The following is a 22974-nucleotide window of genomic DNA, read 5'->3' as shown; positions in this document are numbered from 1 at the left end:
AAAAAAACAAACCCAGCAGCAACTGCAGCGTGAAGGGATCATTTTCTTTCTGTCGGATTCTCCCTCATCTTACTGAGAGGATGATCCGCCCTCACTTTGGTATGCATGACACGTTTCTGGGCTGTTAAATATCAAGACCATTTTTCATCCTAATGACCTAGTGTGAACTGCATCATCAGTAGCTTCCTTTTCCCTCTTTGGACTTTAAACTCCCCCACCTCCATCTATCTCAGCCCCACACCGTCAGGGAACGGAAAACAGAGACTTTGTAGATAACAGTTGCTTTGCAACGACCTCTGGATGGAAAATTATAGACGCCTCGCGCCGAACCTAAACACCTGCAACATTAATTACTATTATCATGCATGTGTTCTTGCTTGGCAAAAAGAGAGCACAAGTTTTCTTTGTACAATCTCCCAAAACAACAACAAAAAAAAGGTTTGCCAGGAGACTGCAATGAGCTGAAATATGCTGCTTGATCTGTTTCGATTCACGTCATCAAACAGAAACCCTGTCAGGAGCGCTGCAGCTACCTTTCTGTTTCAGCATTAGTGACGAGCGTGACAGCTGTTCTTCCTGTTGCTTGTTTTCCCGATGAAGGATGATTCTGTACGACGAGGTCCTGTTTCATCCCTGTCTTCTCCTGTCTGTCTTCCTCACGAGGATTTGTTTGATCTCGTGAATTTCTGCTGAAAGGTGATGGCAGACGTGAAGCTGCTGTGAGTGTAAACACGAGGCATGCTCAGGCCTTCAGGCAGAATCAATAAACATTGTGCGCGTTGGTGTTTTGCATTGGGTTGGTCAGGACCATATGGCACAGAATCTGTTGGGTGCAAACAGGAACTTGCAGAGTGTCTGTATGAATTATGGAGCAATGCAAATGGTGTTGGGCATTGCAGCGCCTCAAAATTATGCCACCTTCTGAAACACATTACTGTCTTAAATCCAGTGTCAATACCTCAGCTATGTTCTTCTTGATTTTTAAAATATATATAAACTTCTTTATGATTTATTAGGTTATTTTTGTTCCATGTCCAGATTTCACAAATCTAAATTTTTACTAAGAAAGTGAGCTTAGACATACAGAAACATGCATTTCAATGCGTAGACTTTCTGCTGTTCTTGAATGTTCTGCCCAGATGTCCTCTGACTAAATTCAAATAAATATTAAAATGTTCCGATGTACAGATTCCCTCATCTCCTCTTAGCATTTGCCCTGTTCATGAACAGAAAGCAAGACCACCTCTTTGCATTTCAAACCGTTTCATCATCGTTTTCCCCCCCGAAGATTTGTCAGTGAATGAATGTGGAGAGAATGAGGTCTGTTTGTGCAAGAGCTTTCACATCACCAAAAGTCCAATCTCTTAAGGAAACCTGCAAAGAGCCACGTGCCAGACACGTCAGCAAATAGGGAGCTATTTATGCACTGGGCTTGTGCTTGCTCTTCACATTTTAACAAGAAGGCGCCGGAGAAAATGCGGTGTTCAATAATGCATGACTAATTTAAAGGCCCATTGACCTCTCGGTACCTGCTCACTTATCAGCGGCTGAGATGGTGGCAGTGTGGTTCGTCCCGACACGATTCTTGAGCATTCACTTGATTTTAATTCCTGGTTTGATGGGAGTTCCGGCCATTGCTTTGATTTTTAAGGAAATAAATTGGCCTCCATTGCTGTGTTTACTGGGTTTATCACCGAGCATTTTACAAACTCTTTGATGTGTGAATGGTTGGAGGAGTGAAACATCGATAATTCAGGGAAAGTTAACTCACCTTGAGTTGAGTCTCCATGGACCTTAAAAGACAGAGCGCGAGAATTAAATATGCCTGCCCTCCCAAAACATCTGCTTTACTTCACACATTTCCTCCACAAAGATAGTGCATCACTTAAAGCTGATTCCTTTGGATCCAGGATCTGTGTAGCGGTATTGATCAAACTTGACGCCTTAGAGAGCTGATTTACTTTAATGGTGTGTTTTACTTGATGTGTTTCAGGACTGGATATTGAGAGAAACTGTAGTGGAATCAGCTGAAACTGTAAAACCGGCAGTAATGGCAACATTTCTTGTGCAGGCGGATAAGGAAGAGAGATGCACTCTTCCTTTCCTAATAATCTTCTTTGTCTAATCCATTCTTGAATGTTTAGATGCTGAAAGTTTGAGCTTTTGTTTGCAATGCAAGCCCGTATTGCTGCAGTGACGAACTGCTTCTGGTTCAGACGGACAGAATCCAGCGTTAGGTGACAGCCACGTCAGCTGCCACAGTTTGACGAGGATTTGCAGCAAGTTTGACCTTTTAATGATTGGACTCCAGCTAAGGCCACAGCAGGACTTGCATGTAATTTCCCTCCTTACTCTGAAATGATGACAGGATGTCAGCAGCGGGAGAGCTACTGTATGATTGATAAATTGAAAATCCATTTTGTTCTGCTCTCACTTAAATTTAGTTAACATATTATTCACAAGTGCTGAAATATGGCAAGTCACCTCATGAAAATCTACAAAATATTGCATAAATTGACTCGTATATTATTTAGCTGACATATTACAAGAAGGTCCCTAAACAAGGTGAGGTGTGGACACACATCTGGGCAGAGACCCTTCGATTTGCTGCTGGATAAGTCGAAGATAAACACATGCAACTCTTAAAAGCTTCAAAATTATAGCTAAACCAGGGTAATAGTAATTTACAATAATCTGCAGAAAAGAAATACTAAATTTTTCCCAAAAAATAATAAATAAGTCAGAACTACAAGAAAAAGTAAAACCTGTCCCTGGAAATTCTAACTCTCTGTCAGATAGTGCTGCAATAAAAAGCCTCCAAGATCCAAGTTGCAAAAATTTAAGGGTGCACAGTGGATTGTTGAAGCTGCTTTTATTAAAAGTTTAACTGATTCGTTTTTCTCCCCCCACAGGGGCATTCCTGGGAAGACATGTGGAACCATAATCTTATCAGCTGAAGAGCTTGGAAACTGCAGAGTAAGTCCAAAAAGTTTTGACCGGTTTACTTGCTAATTTCTTTTACAATAAATGCTTTTCAGAGGAGATTTTTTTTTATCCATCCACCTAAACAAAGGCACATCAGACTTTATGACACATAAAGTGGCGCGAATGCATGTTTAGCAATGCCCACACGCCTTTGTGAAGCGGGATGTTTTATATCTCTGCTGTCGGTGAGATGTATCGTATCATAAATGTTCTCATTAAACGAGCAGGATACACCGTGTTGCCAAGCAAAAGCGTTTGTCATTTGCAAATTGTGTACCTAGTGAGTATGCTACAAGCATGAATTGTTATTTAATGAGACTGCCTTTCTTCCAATCACTAAATTGGGCCTTTACTCTGCTGTGTGGTGTTAATCCATGAGTCCACATTAATAACCAGTGTCCGGTAATACTCACTGGCTTTCTCTCCTCAGTGCTAAATGAAGATAGTAAATAACAGCATTATAGTTGTGCCGGCTTAGCAGCAGAGAGCAGTAAGATATTCTGGGCAGCACTACTGGGCCTCCCTTTGAGGTTGTACAGTAACCGACTAAGTGACCATATTCTTGTTTTATTGCACCACATAACGTGTAATACTCTGAGAGTTCAAAGCTATGTTAATTCCCTTGTACTTTCATTGAGTTTGACTGCAGTTTTACCCGACATGACTTGTCTTACTTTGTTTTAATAGTCTTCTGTAAGGAAGAGGCAGATCAGATTGATGCAGATAATGAACCTGCCACGATAAGCCGCCCTGTTGCACTCGTGTGTCGGCGCTCGAGCTCATTGAAGGAACGCTGTGAGTCATCAGGTGCATTGCGTCTGCGGTGATGGCGGTTAGCAACATCAGTGCAAAGCACCACTTCAGGAGGCGAATTAGTAATATAAATGCAAATGATCATTACCGGTACAAATGACTGTTTCTGGCCAATTAGAGATGGAAAGATGTGCCACTCCAGACCTGCCCTGTTTGCACAGATTTTAACCCTGGAAGACATTATTACCTCGGCAGCTTGAGAAGGTGTAGTTAGAATAAAAGACAGATAAGTAGATGTGAAGATGCTGCTGTCGGCGATGTCCCACATGACCGAAATGGGATTGTTTAGGATTCCTACTGTCCACCTGGATAGTGCTTATCAAGTAATCCGCCTGTGACCAATAAGTCGGCAGCTGAGGTGCTGCTTTGCCTGCAGCTCTTATTTAAGGAAAATTGAGCGGAGTGGAAATCAACGGGGGGAAGTTCTGCAGGGTTGGCTCGAGCCTTCGTGGTGGATTTGCCAGTTATCATTAGACAGAGCAACAGGCTTTGCATGGATCAAAGACTTCCTCCTGGCTGCCGTTTGCTGCTGCACACATGAGCATCGGTTGGCCTGCTTTCAGATCTTCCTCCTGGTCTCTCTGCAGCTCCTTCTGGTTTAAATTTTAAGAAAACCTCTTTGCATATTCCAGCTGCAAACCACAGTGCACACCACGAATGGATTGGGCATGGCAAGTAGAGAATTTAAGGAAAGTTCAATGCAGGATTTATATGGTAGAAAAGCAGATATTAAGCTTTATTCTGAAGGATATTGCTAATAAAAATATTAGGCACATATTACGAGATATAATTCATATATATTTTACAAACAAAAGCGCCACCTTGAAAAGGAATGTGTATATTCACTTACATTTTTCAAATGTTGTCACATTAAAATAAGCCCAAAATGTAATATTATTTTTTACAGATTTTTTTTTTTTTTTAGATAAATTAGTTGTACATTAACAGCTTCTAGTCTTTTGAATTATGCTGTTACCAATTTTACACATGCAGTCAGATTTGACAGTCTTTGTGTTTAAACATCAACCTTACGACAGAATCTCAGTTGGATTTAGGTTTGGTATTTTATTGAAACATTATAATGTACCAATAATGTTTAGGTATATTACGTAAAAATTGTTTCATAAGGTAACCCCCATTTGAAACTTTGCCAAACACCTTTTAGACCTTGACAGAACAGCTGCAATTATACTGACAGTTACTCATGCAAATTTTATTTACGCTTTAGTTACCTTTTGAAACTATTGGTTGTACTGAATTTTGTTCAGTAGTATCACAGTAAAGTTGGATACATATAAATAGCTGACTTTCAAAAGTTTTATTACTTGAAAAACTTTACTAAAATGCTGACTTTTTATTTCTTCTACATCACAATCAGTTACTGCTTTTGTTTATCTGTTCTATAAAATCCCCCAAGATGCATTGATGCCTGTGTAAAGTAAAAACGCTAAACATTCAACTACTCTCAGTTGTATCCCTATGTGTTTGTTATGAATAAAGCAACATCAGAAAGTCAATCATGGAAGATAAAAACATGAATCACTGTACATCCTTGCACTAACCCTATTACTAAACCCTATTTTCTGAATGATTGCTATGATTGAGTCAGGTGTTTTTCTTATGCAAATATTTCCAGCTTTGTGCTGAATTCAAATTGTCAAATGTTGCTCTGTGCCTGCACTTTCTTTCATTGACCAAACTCATCCTCACATTTGTAGAAATCCTCCTCCTCTGTCTTTTATTCATCATGGGCAAATGCAAACAGAGGAAATGGATTGATGCGTGAAACATACAAAAGAGCTGCGTTAATGTCCATATAATGCTTTGGCACATGATTCGCTGGGTGATTCACTGCACTCTGTTGTTCTGAAGATGCCATGGAAGCTTATGTAACATGCATTCAGGTTTTGTCTGACTTGCTTTGTGGCCCTTTGAAAGGAGAGCCCCACTTTGGGAAACTGACAGGGAGCATCGCTCTGCCACTTATCCTGTGCGGCGCTATCTGGATAAAGCAGAGAAAAGCATGCAGACTGCACTCTGTATTCCCTTGCTACTGCTGCTGCACCTCAGTGGCTGAAATGAATGTTCTGCTTTTTTCCTCGCTTAATGAGGGAACACTGCACAGCACCAAAGTGGGTATGTGTTATTTGCACCTAATGAGGGCTTAAGGCGCACTGTTGCCATGATAGTTTGATTGTAGAGGTTGCATCAGGGTTGTTGCGCGGTGGGTTTTGGACAGCTCCAAAGGGCTTTGGGAACTGACACAAGCAAACTCTTTTGCTATGTTGCATTATTTGTATAAATAGACCAAATGGGGACATGTGAAATAAGATGGTCGTGTGAAAAGCCACCAAGGGACAGCTTGACATAGTTTAGGTTTTAAAATGCGCAGTGGGTTTCTCCATAGGTTTGGTTCCCATCAGCACTCCCCCTACCGTTTTTGCTAGCTAGTTAAAAAAAGATGATCATAATTGAAAATGACGCAAGGAAATGAAAGTAGATGAACAGCAGCCACTTTAGCTGCCAGCATGGGCTGTTTTAAAGAGCTTTTCTCTACCACACCATAATCTGTGCTGATTTGAAAAATCAAAAACTATTATTGGAACAAAAGAATAAGATAATGGAGTTAGCTCATTTTGAGCAGGATTCTCAAAATGAGTGTTTTCGTGCAGGAAGGGAATTCACTTTTCTTTCTCTGCAGTCGCCTCAACAGAGCAGTCGGGTCGGTGCTGCGTCTGTGGATGAGGGATGTGATAGGGGTTAGTGTGAGGTAGGTCACAGACGGACCGTGCCGCACTGATGTGGGTCAAAGCAATCAATAGAGGCCGTGTTCAGCACATTGCTGATTCAGATCAAATAGCAGCATCAGAAGCTAGAAGCCTGTGGACTTGCATGGTAAAAATAGCAGCTTTTACATCCCCATATGCAAGAAGCACTTATTCTTGAACGTTTCCCAGTGTGTCTTAATGAAATACGAGTGCAACCCATAAATCACAATGAAAATAGAAAATATTATTTATTTATTCAATTGAATAGTGAAACTGCAGGACTTTAAACAATAATGCACACTCTTTTCTTTCCTTTTCAATTTTGCTTATCTGTCACGGGTGAGTGATTTAGATCATCAAACAAACTTTATTATCAGACAAAATACCATTTTTAGATTATGATTCAATTTATAAAAGAAGCAAATACCCATCCAAACTAATGTAACCATGAATCAAAAGCTAAGTTCAGTTTCATTGGACACATCCAGGCCTGATTACTGCCAGGTGAGTAAAATTAAGAAGTTACTAAACAGTAACCTAAGAACAATTTGATAACTTGTCAAAGTCTAAAAATGTCCAAAAGCTCAAAGCATGCTCCAATCTAAAGTAATTGAAGAATAGGCAAAAACATTCATCGGTCTTGAAAGGGTAGTAAAACTATTTCTGAGGCTTTAAGACTTTACTAAACTCCAGTGAGAGACATTATCTACAAATGGAAAACAAAACATTAAACACTAATAAATCTTCCCAAGAGCGGCTGGCCTACTAAAATTTTTTCTTACCAAAGCTTAAATAGTGATGAGCTGAAGTTTGTTAGTGACCTTTAATAAGGTCACTTTTTTCCTCTGGTGATCATTTAAGCGTCCAACACTTTATCATCCTGGAATGCAAGCTCATATTTGGAATATAGAGAAACTATCAGGAATCAAGAGAGCTGGGAGGCAAAGAGATTGTCCTTAATCCAGCAGTGAACAATGAATTTGGTGCCTAAATGAGTATAATTATAATAATACCAGCCTTTCTAGTGTATTGTTGGCTCCCAGCCTGTTACTGCATGTACGAGGTTTTAGAATCTGCTTCTGTGCCTCACATTGTTACTATTATTATACTGAACACAAAAGGTATTTTCAATGCAAGCAAGAGTTGCATAACAAAAAATGGTAATGAATGCATTTGTAGATTTTTACAAACTAGAACCTAGTGGTTGGTTTTACTGTGTTCCTATTAGAATTCAGTGAGCATTTTTGCCTGTTATTTGGTGCTTCAGTGCTTTTATATCTTGGCAAGCAGCATGTATAAACAAACAGGAGGGACACAGAGGCAAAAGAACGGATTTACAATGTCCTTTACTCTCACTGTGGTTTTTCCTTTGTAGGATTATGCCACCATGCAGTTCTGTGCCAACAAATTGGATAAAAAGGACTTCTTTGGAAAGTCAGACCCCTTCATGGTCTTCTATAGAAGCAACGAGGATGGCACGTGAGTTTGCATCTGGATTCTGCTTCTCTGTGTGGGGATTGAAGCCAGGTTGATGTGCGTAAAGATTCGAGATGAAAGGAGTCGCGTATAGAAGAATTCATAGCGAGGCCTTTTTTAAACTCAGCTGCGTACATATACAGGCGGACAGAATTGGTCTCAAACACAGCAGAGCCACTGTGGAGAGATTTTTTTTCTACATCTTGGTTTTGTTTTGAAGCTCTTTGCTTCTTCAGAGTTGTAAGTATCTGTTGACCTTCTGCTCCAGGTTTACAATTTGTCACAAGACCGAGGTGGTGAAGAATACCCTGAATCCTGTGTGGGAGCCCTTCTCCATCCCTGTCAGAGCACTCTGCAATGGGGACTATGAAAGGTAGGTTGACTGGTCTCGCACAGTTAATGTTAAATAATACACTCATACGCAAGCAAACTCCAGAGGTCTGAGTTTTTGTTGTGACATTGTTGTGATCCACATGATTTAAACACGCCAATGACTAAAATCATCCGATTATTTCCTGGTGATTATTTCACCAGCCCTGATGTGTTATGAAGTCATTGAAAACTAAAAATACTCCCTTGTTACTGATCAGTGAATGCATAATAGCTAAGTGCTAATAGGATGTGCTGACAACAGCAAAGTTAGCATACAAGGTCTGCTTGGAAAACAATCGACCGCTAGTAGTGCTAATCATAGTAGTTGTAGATGATGAAGACAGCTGAAAATGTCAATGTAAAGTTCGAGAACCATTGTGTGTTTCGTCAAGCAGAGAGCAGTATATCATGCAACTAGTTTTATCAATCAATCAAGTTTATTTGCATAGCACATTTCAGCAATAAGGCAGTTCAAAGTGCCTTACATCATAAAAACACAAAAAAACAGTGCAGGGACTTTAGAACTGGTGTTATGTGCTCTATCTTCCTAGTTATAGTCAGAACACAGGCAGCAGCATTCTGGAGCAGCTGCAGCTGTCTGATTTTCTAGGCAGAGCTATGAGGATTGTTGAAGTCATCAGTGCAACTAAAGATAAACGCCTGGATGAGTTTCTCTAGATCTTGCTTCGATTTTTAGTTGCGTTTTATTTGTAGTGATACCTCTGTCCCGGCCTATCTATTGCTTTTCTACGCAATTGCACTTGATTCTCATCTCCCTCCAATGCTCCATCTATGCTTCCTGCCATTGAGCTTGATTTCTTTAGTAGAATTTCAACCGGGCCAATCAGGAAACAGAAGGAGAAGTTGTGAAAGTTGATTTTTTGCGCTGTTTCAGAATTGTAGTCCTGTAGTTTGGGCATCGGAAGTGGAGGAAGTGAACGAAGCTGTTCAGTAATTAACATTAACAGTCATCTCATTCAGCTCAGCGCTTCTCCTTTTGCACTGGAGGATGGTTGTTTACAGAGTTATATGAGCATTATATCAGCGATTGAAATTCGGTAAAACTTTAACTGTATCCACGCCTCCAGCAAGTAAATGTCTCTCAATGGCAGAGGGTCCAGGACCTTTATTTGACGCATAATCTGGAGGACTTTGTTAAATTTGTTAATTTCCAGTGACTGAAAGACACAGAAGTGATTGGAAATTGGCTGCAAATTTTCTGATCGATGCATCGCTAATAGCAAATGGAAAAATGCATCAAATTCAAGATTGAGTCAATTTTCTTGCTTCACTGTTCCATAAAGGCCTCTCTCTCTTTGCAAATCCTGCTTCCCCCCCATCTGCTCATTCAGTCACCCACAAACAGTGGAAACCTTTCAGCATTCCACATCTCTTATTGGCAGCGCCATCTTCCATCTTATCTGCTTCTTTTCATGGCAAACCGCCGCCTTGCAAGACACCCGAGCAGCAGTAGGAGTTTTGACAGGAAAATAAGAAACAAGAGGATAAACAAAGATAGTGAGGGAGAGTGGCTGCACTTGTTGTTCTGTTGACAGTGGGTTGGGATAAACAGAAGAGCCCGACATCGTATGTCCGTGTGTGGGTGTGTGCGTGTGTGTGTGTGCATGTGTCGAATCATCAAAGTGTGTAGGTGCAGATATTCATGAGAGTGAAAAAGAACATGTTAAACTTTGCCCTCTTCACCACACCAGGTGTCAACGAAGGTTCCCCGTTTCGATGTTTCGATCCTGCCTCTGCTCACCTGTCCAGAGAAACTAATTGGGTCAGACAGATGGAGCAGAGGCATGAAAGACGTCTGATTCCCTTTGAGGCTTTATGCGGCACAAGAAACCCCTAGCAATTTAGGCTCTACTCACTTTTATCATAAAATATTGATAGTTTGGTCTGCTGTGTTTTTTTTCCTGTTCTGGATTTAGTTAGCACCATTTAAAATTCAGTTTAAAATGTAATTTTCTCTTAGTGATCCTGTTTAAAAATATATATTTTTATGTTTTTTTTTTCTTTAAGGACAAATTGGTTGTATGCTTAAGGTTGATGTCTGTCTGGAAGGTGAACCTCAAGCAAAGGACAATTTATTTTTTATTATTATTTTTGTCACCTTGAACAGATTTTTTCACAGGGTTGGTGCTGTATTTAGACCCATTTACCTCCCATGAACTTCCTGAGTCCCTGTTGGATAAATTATGACCTGATCTTATCACAGCACCTTCTTTGTTGTTTCCCCCACACAGCTTGTGGCAAACTTCACATAGCTTTCTTTCAACATTGGCTTTCGTGTTTCAACTCGTACAAAAAAGTGAAATTTATAGAATTTACAATAAAAGTTCTGCTGAAAGATTTTTCCCGCATGAACTGTGAGTCTTTGAAGCTTCTTCACTTATCATGGGGCTCATCACTGCTTGAATCATCTGTGTGTCTTGCAGGTGTACCACGCTCTTTCCATTTACAAATGATGAGTTGAACAGGTTTGGTTATTGTTTTATAATAAAAATTCTCCACAGTTTTATCTGTGACTGATGTTCCTTCATGATGCTGATAGTTCTCCTTTTCCCTCTGACGCCTTCACAGAAACACACAGTTGTGCTTCCTTTTCGAATTACGTTACTTCTAAAAAGGCAATTGTTTCACTGAATTTTACCAGATAGATATTGGAGTGAAGTGCCTGGATACACGTGCAAAACAACAAGTGTAAAGGTTTAAGGCTTATGAATAATAAGGCATTGTAGATTAAATACTTCTTGTTACTTTTGTTTCATGTTTCTCATATTTTTCTACAGTAAAAATCAAGACAATTATAAGATGACAATGATTAGGAGGAAATACACTCTGCTCTCTGCAATCACGTCTTTCAGCTTCGTGCGAATCTGATAAAACTCTTGTAATCACTTGGCTCCATTAGTGATCAGAAAGTGGAATCGCTCTCATTTCTACTCCAGCGAGCAATACAAGAGTGAAATTGATTGGGGACTGCAACTGAAGCTAAGGAGGTGCTCCAAGTCTCTTCTTGGAACCGATAACTATTTCAATGCCAACTCATCACTAGCCTGAAGTTATCCGTAGTGTCAACACGCATTAGTAGTTTCTCCCATGGTGTCAAAAGATTTGGTTTTTCCTACTCTGATTCGGAATAAATGTTCAAGCTGTAATTAGAGAATAGATTCACAATAAAAAGATTGGATTAAACAACTTTCTAATGTCGGTAAACAGTGCAGACAGAATGAGTTCAGGTCAGAATTAGCAGGGTGGCCCTCTGTCATCCCGTCTCCTTTTGGACTCACTGAGAAATGATTGACAGCAGCTAACGGGAGGGTGAGGGACGTATCATGATACATTTTTTTTTTACCCCCTTTCAGCTCAAAAGGATGGAGACAGCATTTATTTACTCTTATCAAATCCTCTCAGTCATATATCAGAATATGGTTTTTGATTAGGCTTGTTTGTGAGACTGAAAGCACCTTTTGGAAATAACAACCTTTGCTGTATTCAAATTATTTTATTGGTCTGATATAATATTCTATTCTTAAATGTTGTGTTTTCATTAGCTGTAGGTGGAGAACATAGCAGCTTATGCGTCTGGCACAGAAACAACAAGATGATGTGATTGTTAGTTTCAATTTTACCCACTATCCATAAAAAATAGATTGTTTTGAATTTGTATTACTTCCTAAATACCATTTAATGAGATAATCATTGGGGTGATTTTGCTGGCATCCCAGTTGGAACTGGTTATGGAAATGAACTCTTTTGCCTTGCTGTTGTGTCTTCACAGGACAATCAAGGTGGAGGTGTATGACTGGGACAGAGATGGGAGGTAATGATCAATATCAACTTGTAAAAATTTATTGTATTTTGTTTTATTTTTAAATCAAATGTCATAATAAATTAACTATTTCAAAATCTTATTTATGTTTTTTGTACAGTAGAGTATTAATTTACATAATCTATGTTATGATTGTTTATGAAATAACTTTAAACCTGAACTTCTATTTCTGCTACTAGTTTTACCAGTATTGAAAATAATTTACAGACTAAAGATTAGAAAGTTTGTGTTTCAGAAGTTGTGCTGTGGTTTTTCCCACTAAATTCATCGTCATCGTGACACATTTTTTGTGTGCTTTCCCCCCATCAGTCACGATTTCATCGGTGAATTCATAACAAGCTACAAAGAGCTATGCAGAGGCCAGAGCCAGTTAAATCTCTATGAGGTGAGTGGAGATGAAAAAAGACTCAGTTTTCTACACATTTGCCCATGAAACCTCTAGAATAATTAGTGAATGTAGTGCAGGGCGTCCTCTTGAGTATTGTTTGATGTTTTGTCATGGTGTTCCCCTTAAACAACTTAGACATTGAATCCAGGTCACAATGCAAACCTGACCTATTTATTTCAAACTCTAAAGGGATGATGACTCCATTTGTTCAGCAGAACATTTTTTTTCGTTCACCCTCCGTTTTCGTTGCAAATAAGAGGCACAACAATTCCAACGGTGGATTAAATAGTTAAATAGTTTACATAGTAACTGCTGCACAATGACAGTGGCCGTTTTGGCCATTTTTCTGCTCGGTACTCAAGAAACCTAAAAAAAAAGTCATCGTCCCCAGAAGCTCAGGAAAGTCTTATTTGATACCAATAAATGAGTTTACCTATTCTTGGAAATGCTGATATCAAAAACATAAATACAAATTTTTTCCTCAACCAACAAAGTAGCTAAACAGACCTGTTGAGGATTTCTACTGTATATAGTGAAAATGCAAACAAAGAAGTAGAGCCACATACCTGCTTGACAGGACTTACTCCTCGACCTATTTAACATTTTGCAATATTATAACCTCAAACTTCACTGTGTCTTATTTACATCTGACAGACCGACACAAAGTAGTGAAAACATTTCCATTTCTCTCTTGGTTATGTCTCTAACAGCTTCCCACATCTAGAAACTGGAAGTTTTGTTGTTTCTTTTGTACAAATTAGCTGAAACTCTGTCAGATTGGATGAAGAGCATCCATAGCATGCAACTTTCTGGTCATGATGCAAATAGCTCAATGGACTTTGGTATGGACTTTGACTGGACCCTTCTTCCAATCATTATACTTTGAACCTGTTGTTGGAAGTTGAACCTGTGGCCCAATTAAAGAAATGCATCCTCATAGCCTTGCCGCCACCCTGTTTAACTTTGAAAAGGTTGTTTTCAGGATGATGCACATTGTTAGTTTTCAGCTGTATGTAGCAGTTTACACATAAGCCAAAAAAACAAATGCTTACCAGATATTTTATTCTGCGTGTTTAAAGTGTCTCTAGTTGTAGTAGTGCTAATGGTCTTATTTGTTGTATAAAAAGAAAATTTGTTTTAGGTGCATTAAATGGTTGGCCGGTCAACACGTCATCCCACCCAGGCTGCAGACCTCTATCGCTCCTCCACAGCCTCCATGAACAATAAGCAAATGGACTCCTTTTGCTAATTACATGAGCTGAAAGCAGTGGTTTTGATCTTTCACAGGTCAAAGGGCTGAGTACGTGTGCCACATCAGAGTATTATTTGTGAAAATTTCCTTCAAATTCCAGATTACATGTTTTACTGTTTTCACCAGGACTCCCCCAAAGGAGAAATCATTTATCTCAATTGCAAGGCTTTCAACAAAGATGAACAATTATGGGCTACTTTGTCAAAGTAACATCAAAATATTCCAATAAAATTCATTGAATGACAAAATATGAAACGTTTTTAGGAATATGAATATCTTTGCAATGCTTTGGATTTGTTTACTTGGGAAACCAAGTTTGGTGTAACCTGTTTAAATCTCTTGCCATATTTAAGCAGTCTTTGGTCCAGCGATGGGAGGTGGCCAATCTAAAAATAATAATAATAAAAAAAACGTAGCAGGTGAAAATACAGTGTGTTGGGTTTGGAAAAAGTGTTTGCAGAAAGAGTGAGGATCCTGCAGAGCTACTCGTTTTACAGTGCCAACATGGCACATAGAGGCACATTCAATAAGAGCTGGCCTCAATTTAATTAGAAAAGGAAGTACACCAGTGTCTTAAAGCTGCTATGGACCAGAACGGTGATAAAGAGTTCCTGAGGTACTTTAAGGATGCCTACAATAGAATCAAGCTTCCTTTTTTTTTCCATGGATGAAAAAAGACCTTGAATAGGTAACAAGTTACATTGTTCAGACTTATTCACATTCAACCCGACGTGCACAAAGCTCATAAGCATTAACTCTACAAGCTGCTATGTTAGAGGGGTAATAAAAGCTGGCTGAATGGCGTATGATATTTTTTTGACATAACCTGAGCTCAGACAGTAGCGGCTGTAGTGCTATAGGGCATGATCTTTGTTGCTAAAACTATGTTTAGAAACCATAGAGAAGAGACAGAAAGTTTCCTTCAGGCCGATGTTTTATGTTTGTGCACAAACGCATAGATTAAGCAGCAGACACATTTGACCTTGCTCTCTCGGTTACATTCTTTTTTGGCTGCAAGCTCTCAATGCAGCTTTGATTAAAGGGGGGAAAAATACAGTAATTTCTCTTCTCGCTGCGCTCATCACCTGTTTTTGACCATTTTCCTGCCCACGTTCCTCTTTCCCACACGGCCTGTGGATCTGCACAGTTTAATTCATTCTGAATGTAGTTATCGTTTTGTTTGCTACCGAGGGTTGAAATGTAGGACAAGTATTCTTTTCTCCCCAAGGATGCATGTAGGATAGGGAGTAGGTGGTTATAAAAATCCTCCTGAATAATCTGTGTCTCGCTGCGAGGCATGATCAATGGTACCTCATTCTCACCTACTGCAGATATTGGATTCATTCCCTATGCACCATTACCCTTACAGACAAGGAGCAGGAGGACAAAGATGTTTTTATTACTCGCCCAGGGGTGGATGGAGGGAATTGTGTTGCAGGCTCACATTGTCATTATCCTTTGTACCTGCCCGGCCTTCATTGCAGGTGGTGAATCCCAAGAAGAAACTAAAGAAAAAGAGATATATCAACTCTGGCACGGTGAGGCTAATATCAAGGATCCATTTCATTCCTTCACTCATCTGCAGCGCTTCCCTCTGTGCTCACCATCAGGTTTCCACTAAGCTGATTTCACGAAGCAGTCCAACACCTCTCTTTAAAGTTTTTCTTTTTTATCTGTCCCCAGTTTCTTAGTTAAAAATAAATGTAAGATTTCTCCTTGTCCTTTTAATGGAGTAATTATAAAACGTTTATGAATGAGACTTTTTTTTATTACTGCTCTTGCTCTTGGTGAATGCCGTGGCTCTGTAATTAAAATCCGTGAATAGTTATCCATCATGCTGTTCATCCTTCAGCCATGCAGTGATTCTAATAGTAATAGACTCCATGGATATTCTGTATGGATAAGTAATTTTGTGGATGGTTAGCTTAACATATAGATTGGCAGATTTGATTTTATTAAATTAATAAACATGCTGTGTTCTCTTTTTTTCCCCCCAGGTGTCATTATTGTCATTCAATGTAGAGTCTGAGCACACATTCTTGGATTACATCAAAGGAGGGTGAGTCTAATAATCCTCATGTCTGCATCTCATCATATTTTATTTGTGTTTTTTAACAGCCACATAAAAATATTAAATAAACTTTGATTTTTTATGTTTTTTTCAAATCGGGACATAAATCTTCCTTGTATGTGTTTGAATACATGAAGGGAAATAAATTATATATTATTATTAGGAGGCTCACTGGGTTTCTTTTATGCAAAATTACATCACAGACAAATCCACACATTTAGTATAAATCTGCTAAAATATCAAGTTAGATATCTATGTTTTAAAAAGGCTTCTATTCAGTCAAGTTATTCATACAGCACCAATTCACAATAAATGTTACCTCAAGACACTTTAGGACAAATACCTCCCATTTTTATCTGGAAATCATAGTGTCTCCACGTTAGTCCAAATTAAATAGAAATATATTTTTAAATAGACAGATTCAGGTCTAATTTCATGTGTTCCAATTCAGTCCTAAATATAAGTCAAAACAATCAAATTCAATTAGTTATTGAGAGCGCATGTCTCAAACTCGAGTCCCTCCATAACTACAGCTGTTTGCTTTAATAAAGTTTAAGTTTATAAAAGTTAAAACAAATCAGTTTTTATTTGTATAAAGCCAAATCAGGATGTTAAATGTTACTTAATGTTCTGAAGTTCTCATCAAATTGTTGATGGGTAGTTTTATCTACAGCAGTCGCCCCTTTGAGGACTTTCATGGTCTTCATTATGGCCCGAAATGGAAACGAGTTTGACACCCCTGATTTAGAGGAATCATGAAATAAAAACATGTTGGGAAAAACACCACACCTAAGTCACTTTCATTTCAATCCCATGCCATGAAGTCTTTGTAGCCTCATTGTTGCCTTTCTCCTGCAATTACCCTGTTTCTTAACAATATCTGGTGGGTTTGTCCTGCATACTTGGAAAGAAATCCTGGACTCCCGTCAAATATCATCAGTCATTCCACTGCATCCTCCTTCTCCCATCCATCTTACCTTTACTATTTGGCAAGGTCTGTATCAGAAGAAAGAGATTTATTGAGAAATTATCCTTTCTAGGAAGCTCCACTGATTGCATCAAGTCATTGTCTTTGCAGCAATTTATCAGAATCTGATAGATTTTTTTGAAGTGGGTTCTGTGGAAAGATGGATATCAGCCAGACACCTCCTTGAAAAAAGCTTAAGTTTGTCATCTGAACCGATATTAAATTCCCCTGAATGTTTAAATGTAACTGGAAGTCAGAGTGGAACCAAAACCCAAAGAGTAAATTGGCCATATTTTAACAATTAAAAAAAAAAAAAGTTATAAAATCTTGCAGTAAATATTTTTTCCACTGTAATGCAGCAGACACTAAAGGTCTGCTTTAGATTTGATCTACATAATGTTTCTATGTAGAACACATGTTGTAAAATAAAGTGTGAGGAATAGCATAGTAACAGCTACAAAAGTAGAAAATTGTGAAAAGTAAAAATGTTACAGTACATCCCTAAAATTATTGGGTTGTGGGTTGGGCATGTGCGGAGACTTCAGGCTGTGCTTAATATTTCACAGCTTTTTGTCTTGCACTATGTTCAGTAAATTATATGTTGGAGTCTGTGGGGATTGGTAGTATGTGGTAGTTTGTTGAGCCCATATATTTGTGAGAGGTTGTACTTTTTTTCGTCAATGATTTTGCTTAAAACCTTATCGTAAAAAAACCTCAGCCTTCATGTAAATGCCCATCAAGCACATAACTAATGCAAAGCAACGTTTATCTTCGTTTTCAAGCTTTAGGATAAAGGAAATCCACTTTGGATTCATTAGTTCAAGCCTCTGAGGAAAATGGTTGTGTTTACTGAAATGTAGGTTATTAAAAGTTGCAGTAGTGAGTTTTGAGAAAACAGCAGACTAAAACTACACCCTACAGGTCCGTTCCCTCAGCTCTGATGCACTGCAGCTCTCTCCCAGCATATTGGTAATTTGTTAATTTTCCTGTAGTCTTAGATTATTTTTCCTAACATTAGCACTGCTACAGCACACCAGCAATCTTCAGCTTGAATGGCAGTAAGCACTGTGCAGGGAAGGATATGAGCAGCGCATACATGAGCACTGTTGACAAACACGTTCCACCTGGAGCGCTGAAATCCTACAGAAGGCTATAAGATCACTGGTAGGACATAGTAACTAATATGTAAAAAAAAGTATTATGAATATGTAAATATATACTTCACTAATATGTACAAATATATATTTTTATATAATAAGATATATTTTTATAAACGTTACCTACTGCAGCTTTAATATTGAAAAGAAATGCTAAATACACTTGAACCTGATCTTACTCAAAGAAGCACCATGTGAATAAAATACATTCCTACCAGCACTGTTGGGATTATCACCACTTGAGCTTTTGCTCATTATACATTATAAAAGTTACATAAGGCTCTGCTACGTATGTTAGTAGTTAGTACATATGTTATTGTCAAATTGCATATCAGTTACCAAGATCTTAGCTTTGTTAATATCAGCGTCAAAATGCTTCTGTGTTTCTCTCTGGATTACATATAAACTCGTGAGAAAAGATGCATATTTAATTTATTTAAGAATAAGTCTAACACTCTTTGGAGATTACCTACTGCATAAGATTGATCCCAGTACCAATTCTGCTCAGTTATAAGCATGTATTATGCATTTCTGTAAACTCCTCTTACACACTGCATCCCTCCTAGTTTCTCTGCCCTTATGTTAAGATGTTCAAATAACCAAATGCATGCCTCACAAAACAACTTACTCTGTGCTTGCTGCTAATTTGCAACAGCATAATAAGAGCTGTCACAGTCCCGATCGTCGGAACCAGCATTACATTTTCAAAGAGCTCCCTGCTGATGCACACACTCGCAATTCATCTGCACTGCTGTCTGCAGCTGAATTTAGGAACTTGTGAAAACATCATTATCACATAGTTCACAGTCTCTGTCAGCCAATGCTGTGGTGCTTATTGGTAAATGCTCCAAACAGTCAAATACAAATCTTCGAATACTGCCTTTCACTTCAGTAGCACTGCTTTATTGAAATGAGTGCTACCAAATCAAGTGGTTTGTATTTATTTATCTTTGAACATTTGACAGTCATTCTGATATATTCTACTTTTCTCAAATATTTAATATCATAAGAACACTCAGAAACGATAATTAGAAAAATAAGGGCTGCACACTTATAAAATACACACAAATTTGGTATTAAAATGCCAGTTGAGAGGTTGTCAATTATTCAGCTGGAGCAGCAGCACAGGGAGACTTCCCAAGTGTTGTGAAGAATTTAGAGAGGACACTGCTGAGATTTATAAATTAAAAGAGCGCATAAAAGGGGAACATTTATATTTAATGCAGCAGCTTTAAGAGCATTACTTTAGCTCATCCTGTTTTCCCATCCCTGCCCAAGGCAGCACAGGCACCACACACATTTACTTCAATTTTATTGATCAAAACACACACACATGCGCACGCACGCACACACACACACCCACACACACACACACACACACACACACACACACACACACACACATACATATATATATGCTCTTATGACCTAAGAGTTTAATTAAAAGCACATCACATATGGAAATGTTCCTTGGTGGATCAGCAGCTGCCCTGATTTAAATTTTCTGCTGCTTTACTGCTGTTGGCTGAGTGTCCCAGATCCATGTTGGTCTCTGCCCAGCAAACTCAAATAGACACAGACACTACATAACCCCACATGTAGTAACCTCACTAACACAAACACATTCTCATAAGTTTAACAAAAGGATCTATAAAATTAATCTAATGCTAAATTCACTATTTTTTATTATTTATTTGCTTTAATATTCATATTCTCAAACACCAGAATTAGCATTTGTGCATAACTACAGTAACCTACATTTTGGGTCTGTTTATGGGTTTGCAGCTACTGTCTCTTTAAATTCCTTCATATAGACTTTGACTTTGATGTCTTTGATATTCTTTGAGATGACATGTATGTTGAACGGTGATTAAATAAGCAAAGTAAATTGAATTAAGTACCGTAAGTAAGTAAAAGTTTACTTTTAAAGCACATTTTCAGACAGTGGTCAGAAGATGCTTAACAAGAACGGTAAATCCAACAAAAATATGCAGAAACTTACAATACAGAAAAAAAAAAACATGTTTATCATGTATATTTGAATAAAAAATATTTTAGCAGTTTTAAAAGTGTCCACAGAATGCAAACTCTGTAGGAAAAATCTCCTTTTAGCTCTTATTGGCAGCAGTGTGATTAGGGCAGGGATGACATGACCCCTAACTCTAACCCTAATTGCATTCTTTAGAACAACATGTTTAATATTTAATGATTAAAACAAATGGGCAAAATTTACCTCATCCATGCTCTCCCATTAGATAGCTTTACCCAGATAAGGAATGTAGTCTTAGTTGTGGCGGTACAGCAAGAATCCTTCATTATTTTGTTGCAGGGACTTAAATATATTTAAATCTCCTCAGCTCCTTTGTGCAGTTGCAGACAATCTCTCCTCTCTGTGTATAGTTGCTACAGTATCTTCAGTGTTTGCTTTGATAAAACCCTCCACAGTCTGTCATTATGCTGTAAGCTTTTCAAAAGGAGCTCCCAGAGATAAAAGCTCTCTGAAAGATACCGTCAACAACGTGACTGCTGCAGGAAAGGGTCAGTGTTTCTTCTCTATTTGTTATAAGTTAAAATAGCTGTGATTTACAAGAAACTTCCTCTTTTTTGTCTCTCTGGTTTTGTCTTTGGAGGCAGAGAGCAGAACATTAAACAATGTAGCTGTATCCTGGTCGTTAGCCGGGTGAGCAGTCTGAAATAATTTGAGTATGATAAATTAGAGCACATCTCCTGAAGATTTAATGCAACATTAACTCTTAACCACGGTGTAAATCAAAAGTCCTACACCCAAATCCCCACCTGCTCTTCATGAGTCCTGAGGTAAAAACGGATTACATAATCGCGCTTTAACTCATTTAAGGGCAAATGACAACTAGCAGCGCAATAAAACACACTTAATGATATAACATTACTTTGTCTGATGGATAACAAACCATTTCATATTTTTTGTAACAAACTGTTGAAAAATTCCACATTACTAATTAATTGTAAAATAAAATGTAATCACAATTCCTCTGGCAAGATGCTGATCATAAGGTTTCTCTGTTAATTAACAAAAACCTTTTTCTTCCTTTTGGTTGTTTCTCCATCTGCTGTGGTTGTAGCTGATTAGAGGAAAACTGCGATCTGACGCATACAGTAGGTCCACGTTGCTCACATCTGCTGGACTTGATGAGTTTGTTTAGGAGTGTGTCTATTTAGTGCAATTAGAAACATCAATTTGGTGCAGGAATTAAGCGGATAGCAGATGAAACATGGTTCCAAATATTAGATGAGATTGAGGCATGGATTGTTTAGCCATTGTAGGAAAGAGCTTTTCTTTTCTACTTTATCAAATAGCTCTATCTTCAGTTTTGAATGTATGCATAGCCTTTATTAATGTGAAATTATTTCCTCTTTTTTACTTTTTGACAAAGTAAGAAAGGGAAAATAAGACATATTGCGTTATTTGTTTTGTTTTAAAGAAATTTCACCATTTTATTCCAAATCGTGGTTGTCACAATTCGGTCTATTGGAATGTGTAGAACCAAAATGTTTGCAGTTTCAGGGTTTTGCTCAAAACAATGTTTCATATATCACTTTCTGACATAATGTTTAGCTTTTATGGGGTCTTTGCTTGAAATACGAATGAAAAAGGTATCTATTCTTTACATCCTGTGAATGATAAGATAGTGAAACAAGTTATTACGTATCCCTACACTGTTAGACTTTTTATTGTAATTTTACAGTACCTTACAGGCAACACTGTTGCCAGTAAGTTACTGTAATTACCATTCTACAGTAACTTACTGGCAACAGTGTTGCCAGTAAGTTACTGTAGTTGCCATTCTACAGTAACTTACTGGCAACAGTGTTGCCAGTAAGTTACTGTAATTGACATTCTACAGTACCTTACTGGCAACAGTGTTGCCTGTAAGTTACTGTAATTACCATTCTACAGTACCTTTACTGTCATCATATTTCACAGTTAATTTTTACTGTGAGTGTGCTTTGCAGTTATAACTGCTTTACTGTAAATGTAGTTTATAGCATAAAACTGTAAATGTATTTTATAGTAAAGCTGGTCTACTGTAAACTTGTTTCACAACATAATGTCAGTTTTACTGTAAATTAAAGTTTACATTTTTTAATACAAGAATATTTTACCATAAACCGAAAAATTTCATAAAAGAAATTTTAGTCCAAGTACTGTGAATAAAAACAGGTATTTATTTTCAGCAGATTTGTTGAAATAAAATCCATTTATATATTCACAATGTCATAAAGAACAATGTCACAATACAATATAATGTGCTATAAAACAACAAAACCATAGAACACACTACAGGTCATGTCAATATTTTTATGGCACATGTATGTAGCAACATGAACGTGTGCATCAAGTACCAGCCATAAACTATTAAAGACTGACTTTTAAAAAATATATAGAATATACTTAACTTCATTTGAATATGAACTGTATTTCATTCAATATGGACACTTGAATGCATCTGGATCCAATAACAGTAACAATCTTTACATAACCTTTTCTATTTGTTGCACACTGTACAACAAAAGAACAACTAAAAAAATTGGGCACTACAAATTTTATGTACCACATCAGGTATGCACCAACATGAACACGTATATCATTCAAATGGTGAACAGTCAAAAACCAGCAGAGGCTGCATTGTCAGAAAGCAGTTAACAGTAGCTTAAATGTGCACTGTTACACAATACATCACAAAAACAGTGCAAGTGTGATAATGTACTGTATGGTAGGCATTCATATCAATAAATATTGTTATATCAGATGCATTTCCTACATCAGAAGAACTTTATCCATTCGTCAAACAAAATCAGTGAGATCCATCTTGTGGAAGCTGAACTGTAAAGAATAAGACAGAC

The 22974-nt window shown here is 37.9% G+C and overlaps 1 protein-coding gene across 2 annotated transcripts in view; it reads left to right on the top strand.

The window, feature by feature from the left end:
- The window catches only part of cpne5a (copine Va), an 89569-nt gene that overhangs the window by 41299 nt on the left and 25296 nt on the right, over positions 1-22974 (top strand). For both annotated transcript variants that reach the window (XM_044127474.1, XM_044127482.1), the window contains 7 exons: positions 2913-2976; positions 7942-8045; positions 8311-8415; positions 12205-12246; positions 12565-12640; positions 15380-15433; positions 15893-15954. In XM_044127474.1, coding sequence (XP_043983409.1) covers positions 2913-2976; positions 7942-8045; positions 8311-8415; positions 12205-12246; positions 12565-12640; positions 15380-15433; positions 15893-15954 — 507 coding nt within the window. The remainder of the gene's footprint in view (positions 1-2912; positions 2977-7941; positions 8046-8310; positions 8416-12204; positions 12247-12564; positions 12641-15379; positions 15434-15892; positions 15955-22974) is intronic.

This window comes from Gambusia affinis, linkage group LG01 (assembly GCF_019740435.1).
Source record: "Gambusia affinis linkage group LG01, SWU_Gaff_1.0, whole genome shotgun sequence".
Taxonomy (NCBI): domain Eukaryota; kingdom Metazoa; phylum Chordata; class Actinopteri; order Cyprinodontiformes; family Poeciliidae; genus Gambusia; species Gambusia affinis.
This window is presented reverse-complemented; position numbering and strand designations above follow the sequence as displayed.